This window comes from Dermacentor variabilis, chromosome 5 (assembly GCF_050947875.1).
Source record: "Dermacentor variabilis isolate Ectoservices chromosome 5, ASM5094787v1, whole genome shotgun sequence".
NCBI classification, from domain to species: Eukaryota; Metazoa; Arthropoda; class Arachnida; order Ixodida; family Ixodidae; genus Dermacentor; species Dermacentor variabilis.
In genome coordinates, this window is record NC_134572.1 from 124,711,967 (window position 1) to 124,724,999 (window position 13,033).

General features: G+C 41.8%; 1 protein-coding gene across 1 annotated transcript; it reads right to left on the bottom strand.

The window, feature by feature from the left end:
- Window positions 1-1,830: 1,830 nt before the first annotated feature.
- Window positions 1,831-12,999, bottom strand: LOC142583137 (zinc finger protein 830). Its single transcript, XM_075693478.1, has 9 exons — window positions 12,873-12,999; window positions 12,663-12,759; window positions 12,440-12,536; window positions 12,318-12,348; window positions 11,775-11,893; window positions 6,948-7,093; window positions 5,947-6,024; window positions 4,208-4,284; window positions 1,831-2,302 (listed from the first exon to the last, which is right to left on the bottom strand). Exons 1-9 carry the CDS (start codon window positions 12,992-12,994, stop codon window positions 2,140-2,142), a joined length of 930 nt encoding a protein of 309 aa, XP_075549593.1. The 5' UTR covers window positions 12,995-12,999; the 3' UTR covers window positions 1,831-2,139.
- Between the last annotated feature and the right edge of the window lie 34 nt (window positions 13,000-13,033).

Here is a 13,033-nt window from a genome sequence, read left to right on the forward strand (position 1 = left end):
TCGTCTGGTCCATGTTGGCAATGGACAAGTCACTGTAGGTGCGCAACTGCCGGTGCAACGTTCCTACAGTCTTTTGGGAGGCCGATACCATCTCCACATGGTCAATCAGGAGCTTCTGGCTGTTGTTTGTCATGGCACAAAGTCACACATTGAACTTCTTTTTCCTCAGGAAATATATCAGCTCGAGGTGGTTATAGTTCCCCAGCTTAGTTACCAATGCGAGCTCCCTTGCATGCTCTTGTAGCAGAAGGTCACTAATCGCCCTTCCCGCCGCTCTCTCTCTGCTTGCAGAAATTCAAAAAGTCCGTTGTCAATCTTCTCAGAAAACACAGGTCGACCATTGTTCAACGAGCGGTAAACTTTCCTTTTCTGTGACACTCCTAAAGGAGAATTTCATAAGCAGAGTTCCACTGCCTGACTTGCTTTCGATCAAGCTGAAATTGGCATGCAGTTACCTTTGTTGCTGCTGGCCTTTCGGTGCCATCAGAGAACCTCCATTTTATTCTCCACATTGAAGCTTTCCCCCATCCTTACGTACCTGCTTTGCAACAAAAGATGAAATGACAGGAACTAGCGCATGTTATCTTATAGATCCTGCATGTGACCTGTTATCGCAGCCAAAAAAGTTTAGGCAGTGCCCATTGTTTGGTTATCTCCCACGCTAGCTAACCTAATTTCCACGGACATTATCGCCGAAAGGGACGTTGCTATTGTCAGGGGTGGGTTATCTAATGGTATTTTTGAAAAACTACAAAATTGTGCCAAGAACAGGGCTGGTTGTCTCTTGGGGTGGGACATCACTTGGGAATTTACGGTAGCATGGTGTCTTAATAACTTCTTATATAACATAGCATTAACCTTATACTGTTGTAGCAGAGCCACAGCAATAACATAAGCTTAAACTGTTTTAGCAAAGGATATCATAACAAACACAGTGTTGACTGCCAGACATGGCTTCAAGATGACACAACTCTCCAAAAAATGTGTCTTAACCACCCCCCCACCTGGCATACACATGCTAAAGCACTGAAATAAAGCCTTTCCCTCTAGGAGGTAATTGTCAAACGTTCCATAGGAGTCAGGCATCCACTGTGGCAGTGCCATTGTACTATGCCCGATATCTCTTGTTAGAGCATGGATTTTTGCCATTTATTGCTATCACTTCAATGCACGCTACTCTAAAGTAGCATGCAATGAAAGTCATTGTAACCCTATCCATGCCTTTTAAACAGAGACCAACATCTGGGAAAGTGGCCCAGTGTAAAAGACTTCCTGCAGTTTAGAATAGGAAATGATACAACATGAAATATTTCCTGTTACACAAAATGAAAATGCATGCTACCATAATTATTCATTCATTAATAAGAGTGTTGTTACTTACTTGTGCCATTTATACGAGCTCAATTATAATAGTTCTTGTGATGTAAATTGCCAAGCATTGTACAAGAGGTCTTGGGTTTGATTTCCGGTTAAAGTTGCTGATGGTGGTAGAGTGCAATGGAAAGCTAGTGTATAAAGACTTGTTATATAGAACATGTTATACAGCCCTTGGTGGTAAAAATTAACCTGGATACCTCATTTATGGCATTTGTCACAGACCAAGTGCAGCTTTGTGAAATAAAATCCAACTGAGTGATGCATTAAAACATTAAAAACAAGGTAAGCCAGTGAAGAAGGACCATACTTACATGACGAAAAAATGTCTTATTCTTTTCAAAAATGATTGTAGAAAACCACTTACCTTAATAAATTAATAATGAAGTTTAGAACTAAAAATGGCTGGATGGACCTTGAAGTACTTTTTTAAATTAAGATACACAGTGAACCATGTTGTCAAACCTGTACACTTTATACATCTTTAATGTTAGCCAAAGAGTGTGATGATGGCAATGAACAATGTGTCGATGATGTTGCAGCAGCGTAATGACACGACATGTAATAGACTTGAGAACATCTCTGCTGGAAATCCTTTTTCAGATAACCTGCATAATGCGCACGGGGAAACTAAGCTGTGGCAGTTTCCGCCGCACGGTACCAGAGCCTAGCTGAAGCACCTAATAGCTTCAGTATGAGTATGAGAGGCGTTAGTGGACCTCTTGTGAAGAAACTCCTGACAAGAGAAGCCAAGGTGGGACGCAGTCATTCTTTCCATACTCCTTTCGCTCGCCAGCTGAGGAACTCCTCGTACTCCTCATCTTCCAAATCACTGTTGCTGTTCTGACTGCCCTCGTTAGCGGCAACTTCTTTCTTCATAAGCTCCTCTTTCCTCTGCTGAAGCTGATCAACCCGTTGCCAGTTGTGGCTGAAACCGAGATATGCATACTGTATGAGCTTATATTGCAGTATGGGGCAAGTGACAGTTAAAAGTTAGCTCTAAAGTGATTTCACCAGCTTGCTAAAAAAATATTTGATAGAAAAAACTGCATTGTGATGGATCAAACAATCAAATGCAGCTTGATTTACTTGTTCCTCTAGCACATCGTTACTCTATGGGACTGCTACTAGCATACTGAAGATGCTGACTTGCAGCCAAATTCTGTTTGAACAAATGGAAGGTCTACTTCATCAGTGTCTCGCATACTAGAGCAAGTCAAACTGGCATAAATCCACGTTTCTCTGTATATAGCAAGGCTCAATTCCTTTTTTCTGATTTACCACAGTGAAACATGCTTCCAGCACAATATATATACACCACTTCTGCACATATGTAATGGCAGCTTTTGCTAATATAGCTACCAGCCTGGGAAACTTTAAATAGTTGAAACTGTCTTTGGAACATAATGCATTATATTTGTCTTATTAATTTTACATTGCACAGTGCTCTGCTCGCGAACCAAACTTTCAATGCCCTAGGTAGAATACAAACAGTCAGTACACAGGCGGAGTTAGATGGTGCACAATGTTACTGGGAAACAGCCCAAATCTAGACCAACTATGGAAGGAACAGCAACCGTTCCATCCTTTCTGTCCTACCTGAGCAGTCAAAAGTTGCGTTACACTTACATAAGTAAAATATTTGCTTCTTTTAACAAAAAATCTATACTGTATAAAACTTACAAATGCAGCGGGTTCACACTCTTCCAGGAAAAAAATTGTGAAAATCTTTTTTTTTACGTTAGAGAAGTGGAATCAGTTGCCCACAGAGCTTAATGATTGTGCCTTAACGTGTAACATTATGAACTTATGAATTTATAAAAACTCGGTGGTCGTGCAGCAAAACTTCCTGCAGTATTGCTAAACAAATGAAATAATACCTCTGGAAAACTGCAGTTAGAACACAGCAGCCAAATAAATGCGTGTGTAGAGGAAATATGCTTCCAAGTTGCTTATTTACAAGTCTACAAGGAGTACTAACATAAGTTTTTCGACCACTCATTTTTTTTTTAATCGTAAGTAAAGGTCTGCACACCTTGGAAAATATAGCAGCAAGCGTCGGAATGCTCAACATTATTTACTTAAATGCTAATTTGTGCAAACCACTTCCAGTTAGGGTAACCTGGTAGTGGTGGTTTTGGTGGGGTGTTGGATATGCCATGACATTGTGTTACGCTGGCTCACTCTTGGTCTTGCGCTCATTGCAGCTGCCACAACATATGAGTGCAGCCAAAGAAAAAAGTGCTCGCAGCACTTTTTCTTGCTTTATTTATGAGCATGGTCATCATACATAGATTTATTGCCACACAACATCAGAAAATTTAGCTCCATGTCCTCACACCGTGGCCACGTCCGTGACATCAGGTTTAGCATTCAGAGACCAACTTTAGTATTGGATTAAAATATATCCGATAAGTGTTCCCGAACAGTTATAATTTACAAGTGTCATACTACTACCTGCGACAAATATGTAGTCTTTACAACTTCAAAAGAAATGTCAGTACTCCTTGAAACCACAATGTAGTTTCAGTGGAAGAAGGACTATGCTGCCTGTTTCTCAACCAGTTCAGCCATGCGTAATGCATGTTGATTGCTGATGTAACCCAAACTAATATATTGGTGCAATACTTTGTGCCAGCACCAATCATAAGAATACAATGACCATTAAACTTGCAGGTACAAAGAGGGGCAAAGTGTGCCAAGGCACCGATGCTGTCTGCCAGTGTGTTTTCATAGCAATATTGTGTGTTTCGTGCACGCGAGCTGCGTGCGCAACTGCAAATAAATAGCACAAAGATGAGACATGAGAAAACCGCATGCATGGCATATTTACATCTGCTCGTCAATTTCCTCGATGTCACGCTCCACTTTGCTTTCCTCAATATCTTCAGCCATAATAGCTTCCGACACCTGGAAGAAATATGCTTGTAAACCACTAGTTCCAAGTCGACAGTATTTCTGTGTACAATTCATCACATTTATACCAGCAATAACCCTTTACAAGGGCCTTTATTCAAGGTGGGGAGCTCACTTCTTGCCTCTTTCCACGGCTGAATGTTGCCACGGAAACAATAAGTAGACATAAATAATTATTGTAACATCTCAAGCCATCATCCAATCTCAAGGCATTATTAGCGTGGCCAGTTTTGACAAGAAAAACAAAATGGCACAAGGGGAGCTGGAAGGGAGGCAGGTTTTATGCGATAAATACTTTATGAAAAACTACACAAATTAAAATACAGTAATTTTACGATACACGAAGCGCATGTTTTTTTTCTAATTTAGAACTTTAGGGGTTACAACATTAGAATTTTCTAAAAAGACAGGCGGCAATCAACAGCCTGCTGCTGAACTTCGTTTTCATAGCCCAGGGATGTGTGGGTACGAGAGAACAAATGCATCATTTTTGCTCACATGGCCCAAAATAGTTGTGCAAGTTGAAGTGATAAGCACCAACAGTGGGTGACTACCATGAACCATGAACATGCTTAGAAAAACGTATAGGAGAGGAAGCAATGGGTTGTGCTTGGTCTCATAGGAGAATGCTCAGAAGAAGAAATGAAAGGGTAGACTGCTCAGTCTCACAACTTCAAATAATACAAAAACTTCATGACAGTAAAGAGTTCAAGTACTACTATTGTAAATAAGTCTGCTCATGGCAATTCAGCACCTTGGTATGCAAAGCACCCGACAGAGTACTTGCATGTTATGATGTTATGTGCCAATTGAGGGAGGACCCAGAAACCAGCAAACGGATGCCGGCGTGGGGTAGGGTTGCCAACTCTCAAATTTAGTGGCACAGTTCTTACTTTAGAGTAAATGTTCCGAGTTCATAGCCAAATGTCCCAACTTTTGCTTTTTTCTACTAAATAACAATCAATAAACCACATTTTTACTTTCTAACGCCAGGCAGCTTGGTTGTATTGTCATAAACATAAAGACGGTTTTGTTTTTGTCATGGTTCTAGTTCTGTTGTAGGCCGTGTTGCAGTTTACAGTGCCTCTTTGGGTGTTGGTAGCCATGTATGTTGGAGAGGCAAGTACTGCACCTCTCTTGCATATAGTGACATGGTAGGGCTAAAAAATATTTGTGCAACTTTGTCACGCATACAGAATGGCAGCTCCCAGCACTGACTGGGTTAGTCGTCACCAAGGAAATAAAACAATCACCCATGCATCATGAGCCTTTGTACATCGGACATATCGATCTAACTTCCGTTATCAATCTTGATATATAATAGAGATATTGTTGTCTCAGCTGCGGAAGAAAAGGGTGTTCTTGACTGCTTGGTATTTCAAGTTAATTCATTTGCAAAGTGTAGTGGGGAGCACATTCTTTCTTTAACAAACTCCAACCAGTATAAAACTTATCTACCCAAGACATTTCTTTCACATGACACAGCACAAAAAATTAAATTAATGCCTGTCGTGTGTACAAAACAATGCATTCATATCAATAGCAAAATGCCAGTGTTGTAACAGTGCTACACACATTACTTCAAAATAGCAGGATGGAAGAAACAAGAAAATTTACAAGCATACTATGACAATGTCTAGCAAAACATTCACTTACTGTTGTTTCTTCTGCAATTTCCTTTTTAAATTTCTCCCACTCCTCTTCGATTGGGTCTTTGTACTCAACGTTCCTTGCCTAAGTACACAGAGAGAAAGACAACAAGCTTTTGGATTCTGCTAAAGATTAATTACTTTCATTACAACAAAAACCATGTAAACGACGACAGGGTTGTGCCTGCACTGTTCATAGAATATACATGTTGAAAATAGCCAGAGGAGATAAAACAGTTGCAGAGACAGACAGTAAACCATTTTTTTTTTCTTAAATGCTTCGTCAATTGGCAGGAGGAATGATAAGCTATCATTAAAAGTATGGTGCAAAGCCTATAAATTAAGGATACAGATCAGCCCAGCTAATGCTAGATCGCAACCAGTTCTACAGAAACTCACAAGGTGCAAGTTAAGCCAGTTTACCATCGCTTTTTTTTTAATGTTTCACTTACTGTTTATGATGACGCGACCTATTAAATGAAATGAAAAAAAAAAAAAACTGACATGCGCACAACAGTAGCTTAAAGCTACAAAGGGTAGTTTGTGCAGATTTTCGGTGGATGTCAATTTTTCGTTTTGATCTACTAGGTCATGTCGTTATGAACATTACATGAAACATTAAACCGAAACCAAACATTAAAAGAAAAAGGCAATGGCAAAAATTTGATTGTCCGTGAAGTCATGGGCAATCAAGCCTATGACCTCAAGCTCGGCAGCAAATTTCCACAGCCAGTGAACCACCATGGCAGGTGTGCATTAATTTGAATAACAGCCGTGCTTTGGAAAGTTTCGAGCATTGTGATGCTAGTATGAAAAAATAGGGAAAACTTCTGCTGTAAAACCATAAGCTACCTATGTCACAACAGCCCTTCACAACGGAATTATTAACAGGCTTTGATAGAATATATTTTTTTTTATCTAATGTGATCCTTAGGCAAATGCCCCAATCTATTAAAAATGTAAGCAACAATGTCCTCATTGTTCTTTTTTCTTTTTATCTGTGTATACCTTTGCATCCAAGACAGGATCATCAAAGAAGCCTTCTGGCAAAACTTCTGCAGGGGCCTTTTTAGTTGACATCTGTGGTTTTGGCTGCAGAGGTTGACTTGCTATAGTTTCTTTTGGCTGACTTGTGGAGGCTTTATCAAAAAAATCTGGAAAGTAGAAGGTGCCATGTGGATGATATCGCTGGACATTCATTTTACACATTCGTCAATTCAAACAGCTCGTGAAGGCCCTCAACCAGTAACTGATGGTGAGGGGCTCCGGGTTAATTCCAACTTCCTGGATTTACTTAATGTGCACCTAAATCCAAGTACGCAAGTGTATTTTCCCCCCATCAAAATGCAGCCATTGCTGCTGAGACTTGAACCCATGACCTTCTGCTTGGCAGCAGAACTCCACAGCGCCTTTGGCAGGTGCTCTCAACTGGAGCAATGCTGTAGCCTAGAGAGGCACCCATGGCGTTGGAACACACCCAAAATTTGAAATGCTCCCACAACTCCGGCATTCCTCATCTTTGGGATGCTGGCCACGGCTTTCATTTTCCTGCCTTAAGTGTTTAGACATTTTGAGCCAAAACAAAATCTGATCTAGTCAGTCTATATCTGTACAGTGTGTTTAAGCAACCAATTTCTGCCCTCAGTAGGCTAGTTCTTTATGTGCTACCATGAATTCATGGGTCTATACACTTTATCCGCCTACTCCCTTGTGCAAAGGGAGAGGGACACATATGTTTGGGGGGGGGGGCATTAAATCTCTGCAGTCAAGCACAGTTGAGTTCAGAGTATTGAATCATAACTTTTATTTTTGTTCTAATTAAGTGAAAATGGTTCAACTCCATAGCGAAAAGTAATGGCACAGAATGGTTTGAAGCAGTCTATATTTGTTCACATAGTCTAACAATAATTACAGGAATGTATCACAAATTTATTATGTACTGAGGCTTGAAAGCACTATTGAGCTGCATGGAAAAACTAACAAAATAAAGGTAAGCATGCCATTTTCCACACTGCAGGTAGCAAAAAAAGGAACAAAGGAAAACTAGCATTCTCGAAGCACACATCAGAAGCAATACATTGTAAATAGTGCATCATTTTATTGCAATAGCAAATATACGAACATTTCAAGCACACTTTTGCCATCATCGCAGCTGTTCTGTTGTCACGGTATTGATGACGCATGCACACCCCTCACGCAGAGGGTCAGATAGTGTCCAGAGATGCAAGTGACTCGCCGTGTGTTTGGCTGCAAAAATAACCGGGCCGAGTAAACTGAACATTACATTCCAACCAATTGGCTCTGCAGGGGAGACAGGGCAGCATTTTGCCTGTCACTATTGCAGGGTGTCTACCAAGTTGACATTTACAAATTCCCTGAGTTTTCCAGGTTTTCCCTGAATGTCTTTGCAATATTCCCTGAGTGATGCAGAACTATCTTTTATGTCAAAACGAGCTGAAACCATATTGCCCGATGCTGTCCCTCTCTAGTAAGCATATGAAACAAATTTTAAAAAACGTCTCAATCCAATTTGAATACTAAGAAGTGGTGTTTATGTTATTCAAAAAGAGAATAGAAGGGAGAGGTTAGCAAAATGCACAGCAAATAAGATATCTTCGAAAAAAATTGCAAACAGAGTCAGACATTCTCAAATACAAATAAAAAGTAGATGCATACAAAAGCAAATACTTTCGAATATGAGCTATTTCTATCAAATGATAGCAAGCTCAGTGAAATGAGGCCCGAACTTTGTCACAATCGAGATTCTCTCTCAACAGCTCGTAAGTCAACCTCCACTTTTCCTGACATACTCTCAGCCCGCGCACGAGGCCTCAGTGTTGTGCTTCACTGTTTTAGAGTTTATTTTGGTTTGAATGAGGGACACCTGCATCTCCGCATCAGCCAACACTTTGTTTTTTGAGCTCAAGCTCCTTCAAAACGGCAGCAGCATGCTTCCTTTCCTGTTCATTTCTCAATGCGTAGGTCCTTTCTGTTCTTGTCCTCCCTCCGCCACTCGTTCGCCCCACGGACCATTTGAAGCATCTTCTTGGTCAGCTGCACAGTCCACATCCGATTTTTCGAACTCCCTAGGGGCCGCGAAAACGTCCGCAAAATCGGCCGGTTGGAAAAAATCAATGCATGTCATTTACTGCCCTTGAGGGCTCAAACCGCCACAGGCACATTCGAAAACGCTCTGGAGGCCTGTCGGTACACGTATTAAGCATATCGGTGCTCGTACTGTGACAGGAGATACCGGGTGCACGCGTGTATAATTAAGCAATACATACTGCCTCCCGTGGCAACAGCCCCTTCCCACGCTTGTTATGCTTCACTGCAATACTTTTGCGTGTGCTTCACCAAGTGACATTACTGTGCGGAGGCGAAGCTGACTTTCGGGAACCGCCATTATGCAATGCACCGCGCTTTCCAGGCTTCTAAGCCAATCGCGAAGACCAGAAAGGCGGACATTGCTGACAGCAGCGAATTATTTCAATGAAAAACACGGCACCCAACGGCAAGAAGTTGAATAGCGAACGTCGAAGCAGTTAGGTCTAGCGTTGCTGCAGTGGTGGCTGCGGCTGCCAGCGGATCTGCGTGCGAGAGCGCCGGTTCGAGGCGGCGAGGTAAACAAAATGGCAGCGGTGGTGGCTTTGATTAATGCCATTTCGGACCTGCGGTCACGGCAAACTGTCCGGAAAATCGGACGGCGAAGGGTTCTTGCGTCTGAAATTTCAGACGTTCTGATACATTGACAAAGCCGCCCATATTATCGGGCATCCGGAAAGTCGGTCGTTGACTGTGCCCAGACAACTTGTCTAGCCGATGACAGGGCGTCAAAGACTATTCATTACGATTCCTGTCTGTTACTCGAGCCAGCATTACCGCGACTTTCGACCTTTTCAATAATATTACAACTAAATTTCCCTGATAGGGGCTCAAATTCCCTGAGTTCTCCCTGAGTTTTTCCAGACTACTCAATATCCCTGAGAATTCCTGGTTTTCCCAGTTGGTAGACACCCTGCTATTGGTGTCAACGATGAGTGCATACAAGCACTAGCATTCTTGCTTATCAGCTATGTGCATGTCACAACGTAGTGAATACACTGGTCTAGGCGTAATGGACAGCAAACATCAAGCTAATACTATCTTATCCTTTCACTTGGTGCTGACAAATGCCAGTGGTTTTCTGACCACCTTGTCTCGAGTGCCATCGAGGTGCAATGCCTTCAGCACAGGGCAGCGCTCTCATTGCGACAGTGTCGTGAAACACCTGGTAGCTGCTGCCTAGCAGCAGTTGCCCCGCCTGCTGCTTTGTGCCAACATGTGGCCCCCGCATACTGAATGTCCATCGAGAAGCTCCGGCTTAATGCTAAACCTTATTGCCACTTTATATGCTTTGTCTTCTAGGCGACTGTCAATATTAACTGCACCTACTTCAGTTTACCGACAAATGTGATCAAACGTAACTGCCAAGCTAGGAATCAAGTCTTCATTCCAGCAATAAGCCTCTCACTGGCACAGAACTATATGATAGTCACCAATTTCAAGCACACGTGAGTTTATTACTAACATACTTACTTCCCCGAAAAATTAATAAAATATATAAGCAGTGCTGACACTTCTAAATAGCAAGCTTGACTGCATATACAAATTGGATGACATGGCTGAGCCACAAATGCAGAAAATGTATGAATGAAAAGAACCGGAGAATGTGGCCAACCTGAAATGACAACCGTTATTTTTATTTTCGGTTTTATTCCAGAGTGAAAAGTACCGCAACATTCTGGCTATGTTCAAGTTTGTGTAAAGCTAACTTAATTTTTTAGAGCACAGCTCTTAGGTGGTCCTTCCTGCCACGAGTTTCAGCATCCTACCTTGTAAGTGAGTGAACGAGCACAGTGAAAGACGAGAGCAAATGTGGAGCGCATCAGGAGATGAATTATAGAGATAGCGAAGAGAGTGCGAGAAGGAGGGTGCAGCGGAACCATGAGGCAGAAGGTGGAGGAGGAGGGTATGGCTAAAGCAGGAGAAGAAAAGCGTAGTGCCGCATACGGTGGGTTTTACAAGATAGCGCCAGAATAGCATGCATTGTCTGTATGGAAGCAAAGCGCTGCAGCGGCTGCTGTGAATGACGCCCACCTGTCATGATTAGCAAGGCAGTTGTGCCATACTTCACTCTGAAATGTGCCGCATGAGGTAGATTGTCTGCACCAGTCAATATATCGCAAAATGAAAACATGTATACAGCTGCACTCAAATTTTGCATTAGGAAGTATTATATTCGTCTGTGAATTTTTTTAATTGGTTTTGCTTAAGTTACTGTTCAATAGTCTGGCGAAGGTTTTTTCCTTTCTTTCGTGGTATTTATTACAGTAGCATTCAACCCGACATTCACTAGTTCTGCATAGTCAGAGAATGGAGGGCACAATGAAAGTCACATACAGAAGTGTGCACCCTTGTAGGTACCACCGTTTCAGCGTTTCAGTCCATTCACGTTTTCTACAAACTGTGAAGATGATGTCATGTGGATTTTAAAGTGCCATTTGTTTTGCACGGTATTATTGTTGTGTTTGCGAAGCAATCACATTGTGCCACACTTTGAACAAGTATCCTACTCTCTATTCTGCCGCTTGTTCTTTTCTTCTTTCCTTTTCAAGGTGCTTTGTGAGTAAGATACACATGGCCGCTTTCCCATAGCAGTGCTCCACATGCCCAGCATGGCTTCACAGTCTGTCTGCCTGCCTCATTGAACAGAAAAATACCACAGCAGATATACTCCTTAATATTCACACAGTGACATTAGCATAAATGGCTCAAGAGAAGGAACTAACTTGCCTTTTGGGAGTGCAGATTCTGTGGAACTTGAATTCGGTGTTGTCGCACTAACATCCATGTCCTCATCTGACGAGTAATCGGCCATAAGGAGAGGCCCCTTTGCCTTCTTCTGAGGCGGGCTGCAACAAAGAAATACTGATACTGTGAGGCAAGTACTCACAGCACACACAACTGTGTGTCTTTCCTCCACATCTATTCAGCACTTCCAGCTTCTTCAAATCATACTTCTGATAAAATGAGCAGGTTTCAGGGCCTTCCGATTTTCCCATAGCGAATGTTTCAATTTTGACTGTTTGATAAGTGTGTTAAAACATTCTACAATGTTCGATAAACCTACCTCACAGGCACTATTCGTTTTTCTTGGCGAATAACGAATTCTTTTGACAGAACACACCAATCTTCACTTGACGTTACCTATACTTCTCTAAGTAACGGCAACTTCTGATCAGAACGTATTAAGATACTATGATACATTTAAAAGATTGTCTGAAAACTAAAGTACGGTAGTGATCGTGACAGTGTTTTGTGTAAAGGGACACTAACCTGGCACTTCCCGGTAGGTTCCTGTTTTTGCCTGAAATTCAAACAGTGAAAACGTTTTGACCATTAAGGATCACATGCTGTCCACAAAACCAAGTTTTGTTAAACATCGTAGAAGGACGTACCGTCTTGGTTATCACCTGATGCATCATTTCGACGTTTGCTAAGTATGCTGTCACTGTGTACACGATTGGCCGCGCTTTCTTTTAGGTCCTCCACGTTCTTCGATGTAAAAAATATGCAAAAACATGTACACGATATAAAGTGAAATTGTCATGCTCTCCGTAAACAATAACGCCGACAGCCGTTCATCCGCATTACAAGCCAAGTGCTACAAGCGTTACTTACTTGCTTGTGCGCTTTCCCAAGAACATGAGCTGCCCACAAGGTCTCGCTTTTCACGTGGACCATACATACCGAACAAGTCAGCTGACCTAAACTGTTGTATGTGCGCTAAATTAAGGAAAGCAACACAAGATTACTAGAACGGAAGGTGGAACACACAAATACCAAATAAATACAACGCTTTGCGCATGAAATAACATCAAAACCAAAGGATATTTTGCATACGGAGATGTTATTTTCTTTGTTGACTGACTTAAGGCCTCTTTCCGCTCTCTCATTAAACGTTTTAGGTCATCTTTTTGGATAACCTTTTTTCGCGCTGCGGGCGCTGCCATGTTAACTGGATTGAACTGGATTGGATTGCACGCAAAAAC